Source organism: Electrona antarctica, assembly GCF_951216825.1.
Source record: "Electrona antarctica genome assembly, chromosome: 6".
In the NCBI taxonomy this organism is placed as follows: Eukaryota; Metazoa; Chordata; class Actinopteri; order Myctophiformes; family Myctophidae; genus Electrona; species Electrona antarctica.
Genome location: NC_136811.1, coordinates 31,060,508 through 31,081,966, shown reverse-complemented (window position 1 = coordinate 31,081,966; position 21,459 = coordinate 31,060,508). Strand labels below are relative to the sequence as shown.

Below are 21,459 nucleotides of genomic sequence, written 5' to 3'. Positions count from 1 at the left end.
TACTTGCAGTAAATATATGTTGATGTACGTACATATTCGTGCTGAATGTATGCAACATTTAGGAATCATAACTGACTCACAACTTGAATAAAATCAGGGGTGTGGCTTTCACTCAGGTGTGGTCTTGTCTGTGTTTTGACTATACTAGGATGACCGAATCCCAGAAAAGAGGACACATGACCCAGTGTCTTGGCACACCCGAAAGCATCATAGATACACTTAATATGTGAGTGTGTGTTTGTCGCGTCCGAAACGGTAGAGAAATGACAGAGTTACCATGTGGGGGTCCCCAGGGGTGTGTGTGTGTGTGTGTGTGTGTGTGTGTGGGGGGGGGGGGTTCCAGACCCCCAGGAACGCGCCCAGGGGGCCGGGCCGGTTCCGGCGTGCCGCCCCGCGTCCGAAATGGATGAGAAATGACAGACTGAGTTACCGTGCGGCAGTCCCTCTACTGTACCCTCTACTGTACTGTACTGTACTGTACTGGCACACCCGAAAGCATCATATATACAGTTAATATGTGCGTGTGTGTTTGTGTGTGCGTTAGGTTGCGCACAGGTGGTGAAAAACAACCATGTTGTTTTCGTGCTCATACCCAGCCAGCCAGCTACCCAGCTACCCAGCCACCCACACATAGCTCCGTAAGGGAGTGGTTGCACCACTCAAAAAGAGGTAGAGGTAAAGAGGTAAAGATGTATAGCCTACTTAATGGTCTCATTGGTCTGTGATAAGCAGACCAAGTATTTTAACAAAATTATAAGCCCCCTGTGGACAGATCTTTAGGACCCAAAAAGTCCGGGTAAAAGGGGATGTAAGGTACGTAACCATGACCTTCCCCTGATCATAATACACAGCTATGCACCTTTTAGTAACACATATACTTCATTTTTTTAAATTTTGCTATATCCCATATTATATATATACAGTATACGAGAGATTAGATTCTTGTTATTGATATAATTTTATATAAAGCAGAAATGAGATATTTCATTATTTTGTATGTTAGCTCAGCTGTCAAATCCACAAAGTCAAGTGTCTGAGGAGGCTTCTTACATTTCTCTACTTTTGCTTGTCAAGTTTGTCCCTGAGCCTCCACGTTGTACACAAACTTGTTGAAATTGTGAACCTGACCATGCAAACGACAACTTCACATGAAGATACAAAGTATAAAATGTGTGTGTGTGCACTTACTTGTGTCTATGTACCAATCTGTATGTCTCAAGTGTGTAGTGTTAAATGGTAAATGGTGCATTTATATAACGCCTTTTATCCAAGGCGCTTTACATAGTGCATTACATTCACCCATTCACACACATTCATACACCGATTGCGGTGGAAGCCATGCATGGTATCAACCAGCACATCGGGAGCAATTTGGGGTTCAGTGACTTGCCCAAGGACACTTCGACATGTAGACAGGAGGAGCCGGGATTTGAACCGCCGACCCATGGATCATTGGACGACCTGCTCTACCTCCTGAGCCCCAGTCGCCCCAGTGTTGAACTTGAACAGACTGTTTATGTCTGAGCCTGAGGGAGCATTTGAGAAGAAACAGTAGTTACTTTGAGTTACTTTCTCAATTCATAGCAGTGGTCTCTCGCCCTCTCTCTAATATTAAGACTGAAGAATCATCAATCACCCTTTCTCTTTCCTGTCACTTCTGGAGACACCCTGTTAACTCCAGTATCATTGCTCTGTTCGTTTTTTAAAAACATGTTAACCCTCAGTACTGGAGTAAGGGAGATGAGAGGAATGGAGAATGAAATGTTATTTATTCACCTAATGTGTTTGTTCTATCCAGTGGCACGATTTCTAAAAATGAATTAATGATGAATACTTATTTAGAGATTGTCGTGATGTCACAGTCTTCAATCACGTCCATAATCAAGGGCCGACGCTGTTGAACTCCTCAGGATACAATTGTTGTATTGTACTGGCTAGGACTGCTGACGCCTGCACTTCCTTCCAAAAACTTTGCAATAAACGGTTGGCATTGTGATGCTAACATTTAGGCTACTCTCAGTTCGTATTTAATCATAAACAAAGACGCAAATTTCCGGGATGAGGAAAAACAAATCTGCCGCATTCTAGAAACAGCAAATAACAACACAAGCACATGATAGTGTCAGGCATCAGGCATGACCAATCAATCTATGCATAGCTCTATGAGGCACAGAGGGACAAACTGTGCAAAAAGATCTGAGGCCCAAAAAACTCTGTTGCTATATCAGTGGTGCTCAAAACATTTCATGTTAAGGACCCCAAAAATCTTTCTGGCCAATCACAATTTGCGTCCTCACTTTTGTCTTCAATGTTTGTGTTTACACACTTGTCTTCAATTGTTGTGTTTTGTCTTCAATTGTAGTGTTTGTTACACAAACACTCAAAGCTGGACATAGGAGTGGCTATAGCGCCCCTCAAAAAATGAAAATAAAAAATGCTAAACAAAGGCTAAATGCTAAACAAACTATTAAATGTAGTATATCATCATATAATTAAATACCCCCTCCCCCTGGATGGCTGGTTTATATAGGCTTAGAATAATATATAAATATTTTTGTAAATCTCTATGGGAAAAATGTATTAGTGAGTTTTCAGTGGTTCCAAAAAACCACGCCCACTGTCTATACGAATATACACCACTGTCAATTTGGAAATGCATGTCCTGACATCTGCCATGTTCAGTTCATCCTTTGATTGATTGATTGATTGATTGATTGATTGATTATTGAAAAAGTTATTCACAGTATGTAGATGTAGAATGGGTACATTTCAAACGAATGCACAAGTCAATACAAAAACTGCTACCAGTATGAAACCAGAAAAGCACTGACTTGTTTACTTCAGGGTCCTCCATTTTCACTTCATCATTACATTTAAAGACGTACAAATACACACTTGTGAAAAAAGGAGATCATGTACAGTTAAAGAAACTAAAAAAGGAGAAAACATGTATGTATGGAAAAAAGGGAGGGGGGGGGGGACTTTTCTACACCAAGTTCAATATGTCAAGAGCAAGGCACTGATCCCCTAACGGCTGCAAGCATCTCCCCTTGATCTCTGACATCCCATTTATGTTTGACAGTTCAGTTAAAACCACCAGAATGGACTGCTAACTTTGTACTGCTCTACCACCAGAGTTCATCTCCTCCACTGCTCCTGGTGCTGACTCTCCTCCTGCCTTGTAGCCTCAGCATCTCCAGGACAGTGCGAGCATACGTGTCCCTCAGGTTCACACCTCCTCCCTCCTCGACCTCCCCCACGGAGCCACGCGCCAGCCTTTTCAGCACCTCGCTCTGACGCAGTGCAGCCTCCTTTATCTTCAGGGTAAAGTAGCATGCAGAGAAGCGGTCATTGATGATGGCGATGGGCAGTGCCAGAATCAGGATACCCGACAGGATGCAGAAGAATGCAAGCACCTTCCCTGGGACAGTGTCAGGCCGGATGTCACCATAGCCCACCGTGGTCATGGAGGTGGTCGCCCACCACCAGGCCACCGGCACACTACTGAAGGTGGTACCTGGCAGGTCATGTTCCAGTGCAAAGACAGTGGTGGCGAAGAGGGAGATACCCACACCAAGGAAGAGCAGAAGAAGACCCACCTCTTCGTAGCACTGGCGGATGGTCATCGCAAGGGACTTGAGGCCTGGAGATGAAATAAATGCAGGACGAAGATGATACAAAAGATGTGGAAAGTCAGGAAGCCCTTGATTTGTATGTTTCTTTTGAGATGTTTTACGAGCCTCTAGCCTTTTCCTTTTTTTTGCCTTATAGCCTTTTCCTTTTTTGCCTTATGTTACAGCTGCTTAAAGGACCACTTCACCACTTTTCAACCTACAGTATCTTCATATAATAGGTCCAGTCTGTGTCTCATATAGGGCTGTGGGCAGTTCAGAAACCCGTCCACCAGTGATATCATCGATGATGGGGAATCCAAGCTAATAGAAACTGCAGGCTTTCTATTCCTGAAAAGTTGCAATGCAAAAATGGAAGCCATCTTTCTCACGATAATACAAATCTAAAACGTTTTGTAAATAAATCTTGTTTTAAAAAAAATATGTCTAACGATGATGTCACTGGTGGAGGGTTTTCTGAACTGCCCACAGCCCTCCTATGAGACACAGACTGAGTAGAAATAAATTGTGCCATTTTATCATGATTATTAGAGAGGACCTATTATATGAAGATAGGTTGAAAAGTGGTGAAGTGGTCCTTTAATATTTTGCAATGAAAAAAAGAGAGTGACAAGTTATTTAAAATTCAAATAACTGAATATCCAAGGATTATCGAAATGTAAGATTTAGCATTTATCTTAAAACAATGCAGGCTATATAAATTATCATTACCCTTCAAAGTGATCTCCCCAGATGGTATTAATTTATCAACATGTTCTTCTACTGTTATGAACCTAAGTTATGTCATAATGTGGATGGTTGAATATCATCAATCGCTTTCCTTTCAGCATCATTTGCATTTTGGGAAACAGAAAGAAAAATCACACATGGCAAGTGTCATCATGTACAGAAAGAACCAATTACCACTTTCCCACAGCATGCAGTCATTTCACCGAAGTTTATCCTTCAATTGAACTAAGTCAAGATGTCTTTATGAAAGGCCTGATTCATGGGTATTGGTGTACTGGGTGTGGGGGTTGGGGGTATCGGTGTATTCAGACATGGCCGTAGGTCTTTCAGATATAGGACGGGGCCAAACAGGCGCTTTTCTCTAAGAATAAGATGACTGCCCAAGAACACTAATAACAACTGAATAGCCTGAACATGGCCCTCTTTCAACCACTATAGATGCAATGGACTACAGTCTGAAAAGTGAAAATGTATTTTTACAATATCAATTTAATTACACATGTAGACACATCTGACTAAAGTTAAATTCAGCAAATTGGCTATAGGAGTCAGGACATTCATTGCCATCTTGGCAACTGGAGCAAAGATTATTTGTTCTATTACTGACATATATTATGTTCAATTAATATTAAATATTTATGTGGCAATAACATGAAAAGAGTTTCAAATTTCAAACTAATAAGGGTTGTTAATGTTCCTATAACCATAAATGTTACGGATGACACAGAGACAGCATGTGATCATCTCATCATTTTTGTCCAATTTTCACCTGTTATCAGCAAGCTAAATGCGGAGATGTGTGAATCTGATGATTATGGCTGTTTTGTTAAGGGAAAATAACATGGCAGCGGCATGGCAGAGAAAGGAAACGGCACATTTATAAATACTCCCACAACTGGTCCATCTACAGAAGATAGTCTTAGATTCACACCCCAGAATGAATTGTCATCTCTGTCTACAGTCACACAAAATAAATAAATAAAATAAAAATAAATCACTCAGATCAAAGCACTCATACATCCTCTGTCTCTCTTTCTCTCGTGTGTGCCTGCTTACACTCACGGACGCACACACACGTACACACGCACGTACACATGATATATAATGAGGTGAGCATTTCTCTTTTCATTGTCCCGTCTTCCAATCCCTGGGGGGAGATGTCAAAATAGGAATCAGTGTATTTCCTATTCTGTCTCCCCATCTTGTTCTGACTTTCTCACTCTACGTGCCCCTCTTGCTCTCTCTCTTTCTCTGCTTCGCTCAGCTCTCCTCTCTTACTCTCACTATTTTTCTCTTCCTTGCTTGCAGCCCCCCCCTCTCCTATCTACACTACAAAGTACAATAATTCAGGTCTTCAGCTTTTTCCCCCCAGCATTTTGTCCTTGCTGCTTTACAGTATTTTCTCAAAGTAATAAGCAGGTTTAAGACTAGTCTAGTTCAGTTTATTTATTTGTTGTATTCAAAGGGCTTTCAGGTTCTATAAAATTGTCTTTGGAAGACTTTGCCTGTGTCAATTTAAGAAGCTATGGGCTCTATTTTCGTCCATGCTAAACCCCTTATCCCTAAACTTCTTTGCCTTTTTTTTACTATTTTGAAAAACTTTTTTTGAATAGTTAAAATAGCCAATCTACAAGTTCACAATGTGTTGATGTAGATCGGCTAGTTGAACTATTCAAAAATGTGGAGAGGAAACATAGCATGGACATTTGTCCATGCCATGGACAAATGTCCATGCTATGTTTCCTCTCCACTTCTTCCTTCTGTTTTGCTTGGCATGTTTGTTTATCTTCCTGCTTTTTTCTTTGATGTTAGAAGATGCTTTTATGCTCCCTAAAAAAGCCCTCATCTCTCACCTATTCAAATGTGTGTTTCATTGTTATAATTTATCACAACATCTGTAATTATCTGTAATTAATTCATCATTTTGCAAACAGAAAACGATTAATTAATTACAGAACAGAACAGCAATGTTGTGATTGATGTCCTGGAATGTTACCTGTGGAGTGGCGTCCCAACTTCAGCATGCGGAGGCATCTCAGAAGGCGGAGTACCTGGACCGCATGGCCCATGTTCTCCAGCTCTGTGTTGCCGCCATGAAGGTTCTCCACTGCCAGTGTCACATAGAAGGGGAGGATGGCCAGCAGGTCGATCACATTGGGCACCCTGCGGCTGAAGCGGCACTTGTCACGCACAATAAGAAACCTGAGCGCGAGTTCACCCGTGAACCACGCCACACAGATGTACTCCAAGGCGATCGTGCCACTGATAGTACTGGCCATGTCTTCACCCATGTCCAGTGAGATGAGCACCATGTTGATGATGGACAGGACCACAAAGAAGATGGAGAGTGTGCCGAAGGTGTGGGCGGCACGAGATGACTCTGGTTTCTCCAGCAGGTCCCAGAGATACTGACGGAGCGCCGGGCAGGCAGCACCCGAGAAGTCTTCATCGCCAATGTCATCAACCTCAGCATCACCATGCACGTCCAGGCTCTGCTTCAGGTCCTTATGGCGGTAGTAACGTTCACGACAGCAAGGGTTGATGCAGAGCTCATTGATGCCCCAGTACTCAATCTCCTGCTCAAAGGAGATTACACAAAGCTCCTCCTTCACATGCAGGTGGCCCGTCCGGTAGTAGTTCATTATGTATCTATAATTAAAAGAAATAATTAAAAGTCAAAAAATGTAAATTAAAACATTAGCGATGAAAGCTTGGCATTTCCGGTATGGCCTGGGTTAGGGGTTCTAAAGCTACTGGAGCTAACCATAAGAAAAACGCATTCATGTTAGTAGGCTACTGTAGGCTATATGATAATCTAAAAGAGGGCTTGTAAAGATCTAGTTCATTTTGTGGAGTAGCTGTGAACATCTATGAATTATGGCCTCATCTCATCTCCTTCAGCATCTAATGTTGAGGTACATTTGGCATTGAGTATGTCTTTAACCATCTAATGTTGAGGTACATTTGGCATTGAGTGTGTCTTTAACCATCTAATGTTGAGGTACATTTGGCATTGAGTATGTCTTTAACCATCTAATGTTGAGGTACATTTGGCATTGAGTATGTCTTTAACCATCTAATGTTGAGGTACATTTGGCATTGAGTATGTCTTTAACCATCTAATGTTGAGGTACATTTGGCATTGAGTATGTCTTTAACCATCTAATGTTGAGGTACATTTGGCATTGAGTATGTCTTTAACCATCTAATGTTGAGGTACATTTGGCATTGAGTATGTCTTTAACCAAACCTCAACATCTGTAACTAGTTACGCTGGGCAACATCCAGAAGTTCATCTGTATTATTGTGTATAGAGGTGAAAAAGATCAATAAATCTTCCTCTGACAAAGAAGATATGAATTCACAGACTGAAAATGAAACATGATGAACTGCAATCACTGCTAAACGTACTGAAAGGTTTGTGAGCTGCGGTCAAAGAAGAATTCATTCTCCAGGAAGTCAGCATCATCACACAACTCCAGGGCTAAGTCGCGACTGGAACAGGCCAACTTCCCAAGCCGGGTCTCTGGGTAGGATGCCAAAAGCTCGTGGGACAGGACATAGCGACTTCCTCCAACATTGATGATGAAGAAATCCAGTGGGCTTCTGCCATCAGATGTCTCACTGTAGAAGACGCTGGAGTCCAGGGACAGGAATGAAACGCTGTCCTCGTAGTGGTCAGCTGCTGCTGCCACGGGGCTGGACCACCTGGATGAACAGCTTGTCATGGTGTAGGGAGGAGGCAGGCAGTAGGTAGGACCTGGTAGTTTCCCAAGTGTCATTAGAATGAATAAACAATTGGAACGTCTGTGCCTTGCTTGAGCTTAACCTGAGTAAAGTTGATTAGTCTAATGTTACTGTGAGTACCAATACCCATGCAGCAAATCTCAAGTTACAGACTCAAACAAAAGCAGTTAATTATTCAAATCAATCTGACTCGATCCAAGTCCATCAGTACCAGTTTGATCTCCTCATTTTTGGGGTGGGGTCATAAATGTTATTTGAAAGAAAAGAAAAAAAATATTTGTATTAATGTATAAGTGTATATTTTGCAATATCAAAATGTTGTGCCCATATGACTTAATCTCACATGTGGGTCTCCGTATACCCTCTTCTCTTCTTAAAATAAGACAGAGAAAGAGGCAAGAAGTTTACAGAAGAAACAGGTTAGGGGGGGGGGGGGGGGACAAGAGGAACAGGGTAGATGAACAAGGACAATATCTGCTTGACAAAGTGCGACAAAGACACAAAGAGGATCATGAATAAAAAGGGTGAGAATGAGACAAACATTCACAAAATGGCAGAGAGAGACAGAGAGAGAGAGGAGAGAGAGAGGAGAGGAGAGAGAGAGAGAGAGAGAGGGGGGGGGGGGGGTCTGGCTGTGTCCTACACAGTGTCCTACACAGTGTCCTACACAGTGGCAGCGGTGGCCGAACGGATAGCGGCGCGGTCTAGATACCGGAAGGTTCCCAGTTCGAATCAGCCGTCCGACACGTTAAAATTACCACCGCTGAAATGCCCTTGAACAAGGCATCAACCACTACGATGAAATGTGTTCTATGAGCAGGGCCTGGCTGGAAACAAGTTCTTGAGCTTAGCCCAGATACCCTGGGTAAATATAGATTTCATTTCAATCATATCTCTGCATGGAGATTTGAATATTTTAGCTGGCTTACCTAATTAATATATCTAATGATCCTATTCCTGCATGTGATCATAAAGTCACATTCAGTAAGTGGTTCTGAACATGTGGCAATGGTAATTGTATGCATATTAATATGAAACTGGAGCTGTGACAGATATGGCTCAGTCTAGTTTTGGTTTTGGACAATCTTTTACTTTGCAAAACATGCCATTGTGTGCTGTTAATTGAAATGACACTCTTTTTGAGAGCTTCTTTATAACCGTTCCTTTAGTCCATTAAACCAAATCAAACATGGCTGTATAAAAAAAACACTTTGCATAGTCTACCATTAGGAAATTGATGCACTGATTTATTAAAAACAAATAGGCCTATCAAAGCTATAGCATGAATAAAAGAGGCTATGTGATTGAACATTACAGAATATTTAAACTACCCTATTTAAAATCCCATGATGGAACAATTGAAGATCTCCAAAATTGTGCAAACTGCAGAGGAATATATGCCTATAAGTATAATTATGGTCTCGTTTCAGTCGTCTGCCTGTCACTGAAATTAGTTAAATTAAATGACAGAGCTTCAGATAAATCACAAGTTGTTCAAACAAAGAAGTCAAAAAGAGGCTTACCTCGGCTATATGATGAATATGAATACCATTTGAAGTTTGTTCAGATAATTAAACATGTTTAGTGACGCACACACACATGCACGCATCAAGTTATGTGCCTGCAGATTTTTCAGCGCGCACAGTTTTCGTCCAATGCTTCAAAGGGAAAGAGTGGGGCTACCATTCCGACCAGACGCGGCGGCGGACTGCCGTCTCTCAGGTGCTCGCGGTGGGTTTAAAAGAGCGAGGCGGCTGGAGAGAGAGGGAGCCAATCAGCTCGAGATGGCGCTGCTAGGCAACAAACTCAGTTCTACTTTCGGCACGTCCCACAGTGCCACCACGTGGTAAGTCTCTATACAGTTACACATAAAGGTATTTTTTTTAGATAGGCCTATGTATGTAGGCCGGGTCGTATGTAGGACTACTAGGACTATGCCTGGTATTACGGTGGTATAAGTATGTATATGATTAGGCACTGTAGGCCTACGTGTTGTGCCCTGTAGGCTACTGCCTTAGTGTGGCTGTCGGTCTCTGGTCCATGTAGACTACAGTTTACCATGCAGATTATGATGAGTGCAATAATCTTCAAAGAATAAATATGAATTTTATTACAGACATTCGATCATGAGTACTACAGTTGAATAACAGTTTGAGTCCAAACCTCTACGAAAAGGCCTAGTTGTCCTGACCCCTTATCCATCATTTATACATTATGGATAATTAGTGTGGACTTAAACTGTTATTCGTCTATAGAACACGTGAAAAACAAAATGTATGGATAGCCAACTAAGACATAACAGTGACTGTCATTGATCTCATTCTGACCTCGGACAAATCCAGAATCTCCAAGAAAGGTGTTATTGTATGCGGGCTTAGCGATCAAACTTTCTGTACCCGCAAAAAACAAAAACTAAATTTACATCAGTAGGCCCTTTGAGAACCATCAGGGTCAAAACCCGGTCTTTTTAAATGCAAGTCCAAGCTAGCCAAGCGCTTCAACAGTGATCTCCAAACCCAACTGGGCATCCTAAAAACCCAATGAAACTAGTTAAGAAACATTGTAACTACCATGACTAAATCAGCTAAAAGTAACTTTATCAATGATAAAGCAGAGGAAAACAAAAACAATCCTTGTGAGCTCTGGAAGCTACTAAACAATCAACTAGGCTGCGGTCAGAAACTAAAAACCAGGTTTTCGAACATAAACATCAAATCGAACAACACTCTCATCACTGACAATTAAGCTTGATGTGGCCAACTACTTGAACATCTTCTTTACAAACATAGCAACAACGCTGGTTAACAAACTGCCCTTCCACTCTGGGCTCTTTTATGTAGAGAACATTAAAACCTTCTACAGAAACCTAGGTGTTTGTAAAGACGATTTTAAACTAGTTATGGTAACAACTGATGAGGTACTTAAGAAATTGAGTGCCCTGCAAGGCTCCAACCCCACAAGGCCACTGGCCATGACAATATTCCATCCAAATTTCTCAGAGACTCAGCCATCTCTATAGCTCCAATCATCACCCACATAGTAAACCTCTCCATCAAACAGGGACAGGTCCCCCAAGATTTCAAACTGGCCAAAGTAACCCCCCTGCACAAGAAAGGGAGTAAATTAGACCCCGGCAACTACTGCCCTATTTCTATTCCAAGCTCCATCTCGAAAGTGATTGAAGAAGTCTATGAACAGGTTGAAAAGTATCTTGCCACAAATAAATTAATGTACGAGTTCCAATCTGGCTTCAGAACATCCCACTCCACTGACACATGCCTTCTCTATTTGAGCGACCACATCAAACATGAGGTGGATGCTGGCAAATACTGCGGCATGGTCATGCTGGACCTCCAAAAGGCTTTTGACACCGTGAACCACTCCATACTGGTTAACAAGCTAAAAGCAATTGATTACGATATCAGTGAGCTGGGTGCAATCCTACCTGGAGGGGAGAGAACAGATGGTGGAGGTGAATGGAACACTGACCCCCCCCCCCCCCCCCCCCCCTCCCTGAGCTGTGGCGTTCCACAAGGAAGCATACTAGGGCCTTTACTGTTCCTATATGTAAACGACATGACATCAGCTTGTGACTGAAACTTATACCTGTTCGCAGATGACTCTGCACTGCTTGTCTCGGACAGGAACAAACTGCAGGTTGAAAAGGCCCTCAGCTCTGAACTCGGTAGAATCTGCACCTGGCTCGCTGATAACAAACTATCTTTACACCTGGGAAAAACTGAATCCATTCTCTTTGGATCAAATAGTAATCTCAGCAAGGCAGATGGCTTCTTGGTTAGAGTGGGTGACAATATTATCACACGTAAAGATGAAATTACCTACCTAGGTTCCATCCTGGTGGCTAATCTTTCCGGTGATAAAATGGCCACCAACGTAATCAAAAAAGTCAACCAAAGAACAAGATTCCTTTACAGGATCTCCTCACTGGTCAACAAAAACACCTTGAAGACCTTAACAGGAGCCCTCGTACAAGGTTTCTTTGACTATGCATGCACCTCCTGGTACCACAGCACCTCAAAGGCCCTTAAAACAAGGCTCCAGACTTCCCAAAACAAACTGGTCAGGCTCCTACTTGGCCTCACCCCCCGAACCCACCTCACCCCTGCCCACTTTGACAGGCTGGAATGGCTTAGGGTCGACGACAGAGTACAGCATCTTGCAATGGGTCTGGTCCACAAGATTCGATACACCACCAAGATACCCATGTACCTGTCTAGATACTTCCTAAATGTTAACGAAGTCCACACCCACAACACCGAGGGAGGGAGTGCAACGAACCATGTGCAACCCAGAAACAAGGGACTAAATTCTTTTCGCTCCTATGCCACCAAAATGTGGAACGCCCTACCAACAGTCATTAAGACATGCAAATCCCTTGACTCCTTCAAAACCGCTCTCAAAGGGCACCTACGGACGGCTGCAATTCGAAACTGGCCCCCGGCCCGTAAAATCGGAATCCCCCCCACCACCCACCCCTTTTTCCCCTCACTGTATAACTTTCTTTTCCCTTTTTACCTCCTTTATGATGAATTCCTGTTCTGTTCTTTGGCTATATAGAAGTGTCTATTTGTACGTCTCTAAATGTTTTGGTGAATTGAAGGTGGATCCTCTTGTAAACAAGTGTAATGCTTTATTGGGTCGTCCACTCACAGTTAACAGTCTTTGTATTGAGTTTGTGCTTGAAATGTACTGTAATTCTGCACTGTTAATAAATATTTCAATCAATCAATCAAAAACAAAATTGATTATACATTTTTATGAAATTCTTGGGTCCAATAACATTTCCTGTGAGCTACAGTAGTGATAGAATAGGCCATTTACAAACACTGCGACTGTAAACTCAAATGCATTTAGAATGTAATTTGTGTTGTATGTTAGAGGAATATCAGGAAAATGTGTGCGACAGTGTGACACTTTAGTATTTGGAAATTACCAATAAATTAACAAAGGCGGTAACTTACAACATGGTCAACCAGATGGCCATGTTATAATTCATGTGATTTAAGGCTGATGCATGATTATAGGACACTTTTAGTGGCTAAATAATTTTGGTTCGGGTGCCCGGGCTGAACAGATTTAAATTCAGCACTAAAAGTGAAGTATGCAGTGGCCTTTAGAAGGAAGGAAAGGGGACCATGTAAACTCACTCAAATAAATAATAAATATGAAAACAGCAGTTGCAAATTGTCACATAGGGATAAAGTATGCCCATTTGTTGGGAGTTATTAAAGGACCACTTCACCACTTTTCAACCTATCTTCATATAATAGGTCCTCACTAATACATTTTTGTCTGTGTCTCATAGGAGGGCTGTGGGCAGTTCAGAAACCGTCCTCCAGTGACATCATCGATGGGGAATACAAGCTAATAGAAACTGCAGGCTTTCTAGTCCTGAAAAGTTGCAATGCGAAAATGGAAGCCAGTGTTCTCACGATAATGAAAATCTAAACATTTTTGTATACAAATCTTGTTTAAAAAAAAACTGCCTAATGATGATGTCACTGGAGGACGGTTTCTAAACTGCCCACAGCCCTGAGACACAGACTGAGTAGAAAAGAATCGTGCCATTTTATCATGATTATTAGTGAGGACCTATTATATGAAGATAGGTTGAAAAGTGGTCCTTTAAGTCTTTGTACAGAAAGTGACTTTATTGTAGATTTTCAGATGTATACATAACAGGCATTTGTTCTAAAAAGGTAAAGTTTAATCTATAAGCTAATTTTGTATTCTGGCAGAAGTAAATAAATTTTCTTGTAAAATTGGCAAAAACAACCAGCTAATTGAGTGATGCACCTAAAGACAATGTAACTAAACAAAGTCCTTCCAATTAAATTAAATCCCATTACATTTTAAGCAATGGCATAAAATAATGAGATGCAATGTGTTAACCAAAAATAGCTTTAATAAATCAGAAACATGTACAGATTTAAAAACAGCAATTGCAATTGTAATTGCAATGTAGAACCAGGGAACAGATTTAGAAAACACTGCATTGAGTGGTTAAGACATTCATATTTAAAAACAAATCAACATAAACAAACAAAAGAAATTACATGATTTTGACCTGCAAAACATCACATTGTGTCTGGAAATAACATTTTCTTGGCTCTAAAATTACTCTCAAGTATGGATGAAAAAGGGATACACAAGATAAGAAAAAAGTGGAGCATTTTCTCCAGTAGGTTAACAGAAAACAATTAACCGAGAACAGAAAATTGTTTGAACATACACTGAATGTGTACATTGTTTTTTATTATTTTTTTGTTTTTTTAAGAAATTACATCCTAGAAAACTACAGAGCCTCTAGCTGGCTGTCTGCACTACAATGCCGTAATAATGTAACTTTTACCATGCTAAACAACTTTTTGAAAACCAGTGACGTACAATGGAACAGATTTCTGCAAAACATGTTGGTGACATGTACTCTGAAAGGGAAAACAACTGCAGTCTAAGGGCTCTATTTTTGTCCATGCAAATACGTTTTCCCGAAAAACTTTTTTTGAATAGTTCAACTAGCCGATCTACATCGACACGTTGTGAGCTTGTAGATTGGCTATTTTAACTTTTCAAAAATGTTTTTCAAAATAGTAAAAGAAGGCAAAGAAGTTTAGGGACAAGGGGTTTAGCATGGACGAAAATAGAGCCCTAATGGCACCATTTTTGTCACCGCTAAACCCCTTATCCCTAAACTTCTTTGCCTTTTTTTTTTTTTACTATTTTGAAAAACATTTTTGAATAGTTCAAAGGGTTTTAGCGGTGACGAAAATGGAGCCCTAAGGGCCCTATCTTGTGCCACCCCTTACCCATTATCCCTAAACTAATTTTATTAGTGTCGGTAGAGCTCTCGCCTTTGGACCACAAGGTCATGGGTTCAATACCGGGCACCGCCAACTCAGTGCATGAGTAGCACGGCTGGGGTGTGGAAAGTTGTGCGGTAAGTACTGGAAGTTAGGTGTCGCGCTCCACCTCAAACCATCCATCGGTATTCATTATAACGGGGACAGACTTCGGTGTGTTCTCCACACGTGTTCTCCACGCAGACTCCTGCGTGTTAACGGGGACAGACTCCTGCGTGTTAACAGGGACAGACACCTGCGTGTTAACAGGGACAGACTCCTGCCTGTTAACGGGGACAGACACCTGCGTGTTAACAGGGACAGACTCCTGCCTGTTAACAGGGACAGACACCTGCGTGTTAACAGGGACAGACTCCTGCGTGTTGACGGGGACAGACTCCTGCCTGTTACCGGCTGATACCAACAATAAGGCACTCGCTATCTAATTGTAGGAAGAAGAGGGGAAAAAAAGTAAAGCAAAGCAAAGTTACTATATTTACCCAGGGTAACTGGACTAAGCATCAGATACTTGTTTACAGCCAGGCCCTGCTCATAGAACATTTCATGGTAGTGGTTCAATGCCTTGCTCAAGGGCACTTCAGCGGTGGTAATTTTAACGTGCCGGTCCGGGGATACGAACTGGCGACCTTCCGGTATCAAGACCGCTCCGCAAACCGTTCGGCCACCGCTGCCACTTATGTAATGAGAACGAATTTCAGTGTTACACTCAAAGCCCCCAATATCAATTAAAGATTTAGCATTGAATATAATAATAATATATTATATTAATAATAATATAATAATAATATATAATAAATATAATAATTTAAAGTAAGGATCGACTGAATCTGTTCTACATTCACTCCTTGGCTTTTATTCAACTGTACTCCACAGATATTGTGGGGAGAGCACTCACCATTTTGACTGTCTCTTTGATATAGTCCTTTCGAGGGGTTAGGTCAAGGTCTGGGTACGTGTCATATACCTAAAACAGACATCATTCAAATTCAACAACATAAATGCTTCATTTTGAATGACAGTTTAGCTTAACTCTCACTTGTGTAGCTGGCGAACAAGAGGTGTGGATATGTAAATATGAATGTGAAGCTGTGAATTGCAGCAAAGGAGCATGTATACTTAGCAAAGTTTCCTGGACAATTTAGAAATAGTTACCTTCTGGCAAATCTGTTTCATGGTTATCTCCTCCAGATTGGCTTCCTTCAGCACTTTCTGGACCGTCTCTATCAGGTGCTCATTAGACACTAGGCGCTTCTTCTTTTTAAATGTAATCAATGGCGCATCATCCTCTGAACTCTCCTCTGTCACTGTTACAGAAGTAATAAATAAGAACAAGAGTGAAACCACACTACAATTATTTGACACCATTGTAACTACTGATTGTGAGTTTAATAGTCACGTTCTAGCTACCCTGCACTTCTTACCACTGGCTCCTTAATACAATTATTTTCTCTCTGCCATTAGTAGCTCGTCTATAATGCAGCTGCAAGGGTTTAAAGGAGCTGGGCTTCCAATTATATTTCTGCGCTTTTAGCTCCCTCCCCATGTGCTGGTTTTCTCCCTGAGATTGTCAAATTCTGCCTTTGTAGCTGTTCCTCAAGCACAAGAATGATGAATCCTTTGGGGGCTTTTACTGTAAGACTGTGGTACACATATTCAAACAGAATTATTTAGGTACAGTTTGGATATTGCTTTGTCCCCATCTCTTAATTACCAAGGAAAGGCCTTTTCAATGTCAAATAGAGCTGCGTTTCAAGTTTGTCTTCTTACCACAACACCAGCAACATACAATTTAGGCATTTAGCAGACGCTCTTAATCCATAGCGACTTGCAGTAAGCAAGAACAACACAAGTTAATACATCAAATACATAGAAATAGTCATGTTGGATCAACCACTACCAACCAATAATCTGTACATTGAAACTATAAACACTATAGAATGACCTGGCATCTGGCTACATAACATGCATAACATCTACAGTACATTTTGCGTCTTTGCATAAGCCTGCATGGTGGTTGAGGTTAGGGCAAGTGCTACGGGCTAAGGTGGAGTCTGAAGAGGTGAGTCTGAAGAGGCGAGTCTTCAGACTACGGCGGAAGATTGGGAGGGAGTCTGCAGTTCCAATTGCAATGGGGAGTTCATTCTTAGTTTGGGAGCCAGAAGGGAGAGGAGTGTGGGACGTGTGGAGCTACTGAACAAAGCTGGCACACGTTGCTTTCATCATATCAACCTGTTCTTCTTCATTGCCGATCTACAAGCTCACGAGTCACAGGAAAATAGCAGATATACAAGCTCAAAACAGGTTGCAATGTGACACGATATAAACTTGCAGATCTGCTATTTTTGACCGTATAAATGAATGGTAATAGTCGTATAGCTACAATTACAATCTAGGGCAGGCATTAAGCAGACGGTCTTATCTAGATCAACTTACAAGTGTGAGATCCATTCGTGTAAGTAAGGAAGAACCCTAGTCAACAAACCACAGAGAAAAAATAGTTAGATACACAAGTGGTGTCAGCGAGAAGAACAATGAATGTAGGGTCTCAAAGAATCGGATTATATACCAGGTAAACAATTAACCTAGCATCTGTACAATTTCTTCTCATCTGTATTTTCAAGTTTCATAAAAAATATGTTAAAAGGAACCCTGGCTAATAAGACAAATATGCCTTAAAACATTATACGTGCCCTCTACAACTAAAATAAAAAAATAAAACCCCCTTAAATATGTTATTTCTTTCATAAAAAGTTAATCTTTCACTCAATAGGGACTGCTCCTGTCGCAAGTTGATGATGTCATATGTCCATGTGTGGTCTAGCCCTATGGAATGTATGGAATGAACGTGCTAATAAAAAACAACGTAATACTTCCTAAGGTTAATATGAGCATCAAAGCAACATTTTAAATACTTTTTATTAGCACGTGCATTCCATATATTCCATATCGCTGGACAGTGGACACACATGGACATCATCAACTTGCGACAGGGGCAGTTCCTATTGAGTGAAAGATAATCTATTTATGAAAGAAATAAAATATTTAAGGTGTTTTTATTATTTTATTTTAATTGTAAAGGGCAAGTATAATGTTTTAATAATGAATTGCATTTTTATAGCACAAGGCATATTTGTCTTATTAGCCAGGGTTCCTTTTAAAAACATGGCATGTGTTTTTCCTCACCTTACTGTACCATAATTATCTTAACCGTGACTTGAACACTGTGGTATGTACCAAACAGTGATTTCTGTGTACCATTACACCCTATAGTCTCAACTATTCAGCACATTTTATTGTCGCTTCTTCAATTTTACTGCCTGTTTTAATTGTATTTAAGCACATTGTAATTTTATTTCCTGAAACCCGTTTTAGAAAGTTACAATACAAGTGACTGGCTTTGGTCTTGAGGATCTGGTTACCCGTTTTTCGTACCTGTATTTGCTTGTGTTGCTTTCTTAACCGCATTCTTCTTACTGGGCTGTAATAGAAAAAACATCAGGCCCGTCTGAAGCGAGTGGTGCTGTTGGTACTGTACTGTACTGTACTTCGTAGTACTTGTACTGCACTGTATTTTGTATTACTGTACTGTACTTAATAGTACTGTACTGTTCTTCGTAGTACTGTACTGTACTGTTCTTCGTAGTACTACTTTGTGTACTGTACTTGCACGGTAACACGTTTGAGCTTGTAGATCTGAGAAAACTGTACTGTACTACCATCCAGTGGTATTAGTGAGGTGTTTCAGCTTTTCGTGCTTGGACAGACGGACAGACACAGGGACATGTATAGGGACACACATAGCTACGCAATGGAGTGCCTGCACCACTCAAAAAACAACATCAGGCCTCAGATCTTAATGGGTTAAATCACTGTTTCCCAAACAGTGGGTCGGGAGGGTCCCATATGTGGATCGTGGACCAATTTGTATGGTTCACGACTAAAGACCCTTTTATTTTCTGTTTCCTAAATGTTGATTTTCATTATTAGTATTTCAAAATTAGTAAGTTAAAATCAAATTCATTTTTTTCTTTTCAAGATTCATTGAAAAATCCATTACTTAGAGGGGGAAAATACTAAAGAAATGGATCAGTTGAAGCCTTAAAGTCACCCCTTCCTCAGAGCCCTCATCCTGTGCTACTGTCGTCTCAACCCTTCCATATCATTGAGTAAACATGCTGCTAACACTGAGCTATACGGCTGTACTCGGACGTACGTAAACCGGCACGTAAACTGCATACATGTTGGGAAATTAAATACAGGCGTTATTTGGAGCATATGCTAATGGTTATTGGTCAATGCCCGTGTGCAAATTCAGATCAATTGCTCCTGCCACTGAGAAGGGGGCAATCGCGTTACGAGTGTTGCACAATGTCTGAGGACTTAAGAATTTTTTTGTTGGGGGGGACCTTTCAGAGTAAAATCTGCCATATCCGCTGGCACTCTAGCGCCTATATTTTGAAATATGCTGGCGCATCCGTTGTGTTAAATTAGTAGTTATAGATTTATTGCACAGGGTGATTAATGTGTTTGCCAACATGATTTAAATTTTCAAGACAGCCTTCTAATACCATCTTACCTTCTTCTTAGGTTTATTTAACAAAACAAAAACAATTCCCTCTTTTTAGGAGGCGCTCTTGTTATTTTGCGTCTTTGCATAAGCCTGCATGGTCGTCGAGGTTAGGGCAAGTGCTACGGGCTAAGGTTAAGGAGTCTGAAGCAAGGGGCCAGTGAGGCTATTCAACGTTGAAGCTCTGGGCCCTAGTGGTAGGAGGAGGGACTACAGGCGGACCCGTGGATTCATGACCGGGAAACCCCGTGCAGCTGGGCTTTAACATTGAGCGCTCGGTTGCACTTCCGCATTTGACCACCAAAATTTGGTGGTCAAATGCGGAAGTAGACGTTCTGAGACGGTACTTCCGGCAGTCTTCCGGGTGCTTCAAAACGCCACTGAGCAACTTCCACTGACATGAATAGCTGGGGGGGCGGAGCTTCGCGCCAGTTCAGTCTCTATCCTTTTATATACTCTATGGTCTGAAGAGGTGAGTCTGAAGAGGTGAGTGTGAAGAGGCGAGTCTTCAGACTACGGCGGAAGATTGGGAGGGAGTCTGCAGTTCCAATTGCAATGGGGAGTTCATTCTTAGTTTGGGAGCCAGAAGGGAGAGGAGTGTGGGACGTGTGGAGCTACTGAACAAAGCTGGCACACGTTGCTTTCATCATATCAACCTGTTCTTCTTCATTGCCGATCTACAAGCTCACGAGTCACAGGAAAATAGCAGATATACAAGCTCAAAACAGGTTGCAATGTGACACGATATAAACTTGCAGATCTGCTATTTTTGACCGTATAAATGAATGGTAATAGTCGTATAGCTACAATTACAATCTAGGGCAGGCATTAAGCAGACGGTCTTATCTAGATCAACTTACAAGTGTGAGATCCATTCGTGTAAGTAAGGAAGAACCCTAGTCAACAAACCACAGAGAAAAAATAGTTAGATACACAAGTGGTGTCAGCGAGAAGAACAATGAATGTAGGGTCTCAAAGAATCGGATTATATACCAGGTAAACAATTAACCTAGCATCTGTACAATTTCTGTATCTGTATTTTCAAGTTTCATAAAAAATATGTTAAAAGGAACCCTGGCTAATAAGACAAATATGCCTTAAAACATTATACGTGCCCTCTACAACTAAAATAAAAAAATAAAACCCCCTTAAATATGTTATTTCTTTCATAAAAATATAATCTTTCACTCAATAGGGACTGCTCCTGTCGCAAGTTGATGATGTCATATGTCCATGTGTGGTCTAGCCCTATGGAATGAACGTGCTAATAAAAAACAACGTAATACTTCATAAGGTTAATATGAGCATCAAAGCAACATTTTAAATACTTTTTATTAGCACGTGCATTCCATATATTCCATATCGCTGGACAGTGGACACACATGGACGTATGACATCATCAACTTGCGACAGGGGCAGTTCCTATTGAGTGAAAGATAATCTATTTATGAAAGAAATAAAATATTTAAGGTGTTTTTATTATTTTATTTTAATTGTAGAGGGCAAGTATAATGTTTTAATAATGAATTGCATTTTTATAGCACAAGGCATATTTGTCTTATTAGCCAGGGTTCCTTTTAAAAACATGGCATGTGTTTTTCCTCAGCTTACTGTACCATAATTATCTTAACCGTGACTTGAACACTGTGGTATGTACCAAACAGTGATTTCTGTGTACCATTACACCCAATTTCAAAATAATTTCCAGACTTCTCTGTAAAACCTTTAACAGATATACTGTATGCAACATCTGAGTAAATAGATGTGTATCATGTAAATAAAATAAATGATGATGATGATGAGAAAAAAACTCATCCTGTGCCTATAGGGGCCAGTGGAAATTCCCCATACAATGGATTCCTATGGGACGACGCAGCACGATATGATCGCCTCTTTTTTTTCC

General features: G+C 41.0%; 2 protein-coding genes across 7 annotated transcripts in view; both read right to left on the bottom strand.

Moving 5' to 3' along the window:
* Positions 1–3,125: 3,125 nt before the first annotated feature.
* Positions 3,126–8,089, bottom strand: kcnv1 (potassium voltage-gated channel modifier subfamily V member 1; the record flags this gene model as incomplete). The annotated part of the gene is made up of 3 exons (XM_079503720.1): positions 3,126–3,643; positions 6,358–7,010; positions 7,773–8,089. The coding sequence occupies 3 exons, from the start codon at positions 8,087–8,089 to the stop codon at positions 3,126–3,128; spliced, it is 1,488 nt and encodes a 495-aa protein (XP_079359846.1).
* A 6,840-nt stretch (positions 8,090–14,929) lies between these two features.
* LOC306925686 (uncharacterized protein) overlaps positions 14,930–21,459 on the bottom strand; it is a 35,239-nt gene continuing 28,709 nt past the window's right edge. For 5 of the 6 annotated variants that reach the window (XM_079504688.1, XM_079504690.1, XM_079504693.1 and 2 more), the window contains 6 exons: positions 20,417–20,452; positions 18,422–18,467; positions 17,423–17,458; positions 16,142–16,293; positions 15,885–15,953; positions 14,930–15,410 (listed from right to left, as the gene is read on the bottom strand). In XM_079504688.1, the coding sequence (XP_079360814.1) occupies positions 15,081–15,410; positions 15,885–15,953; positions 16,142–16,293; positions 17,423–17,458; positions 18,422–18,467; positions 20,417–20,452 (669 nt within the window). In that variant the 3' untranslated portion in view covers positions 14,930–15,080. The remainder of the gene's footprint in view (positions 15,411–15,884; positions 15,954–16,141; positions 16,294–17,422; positions 17,459–18,421; positions 18,468–20,416; positions 20,453–21,459) is intronic. The other variant, XM_079504691.1, reaches the window with a different exon arrangement.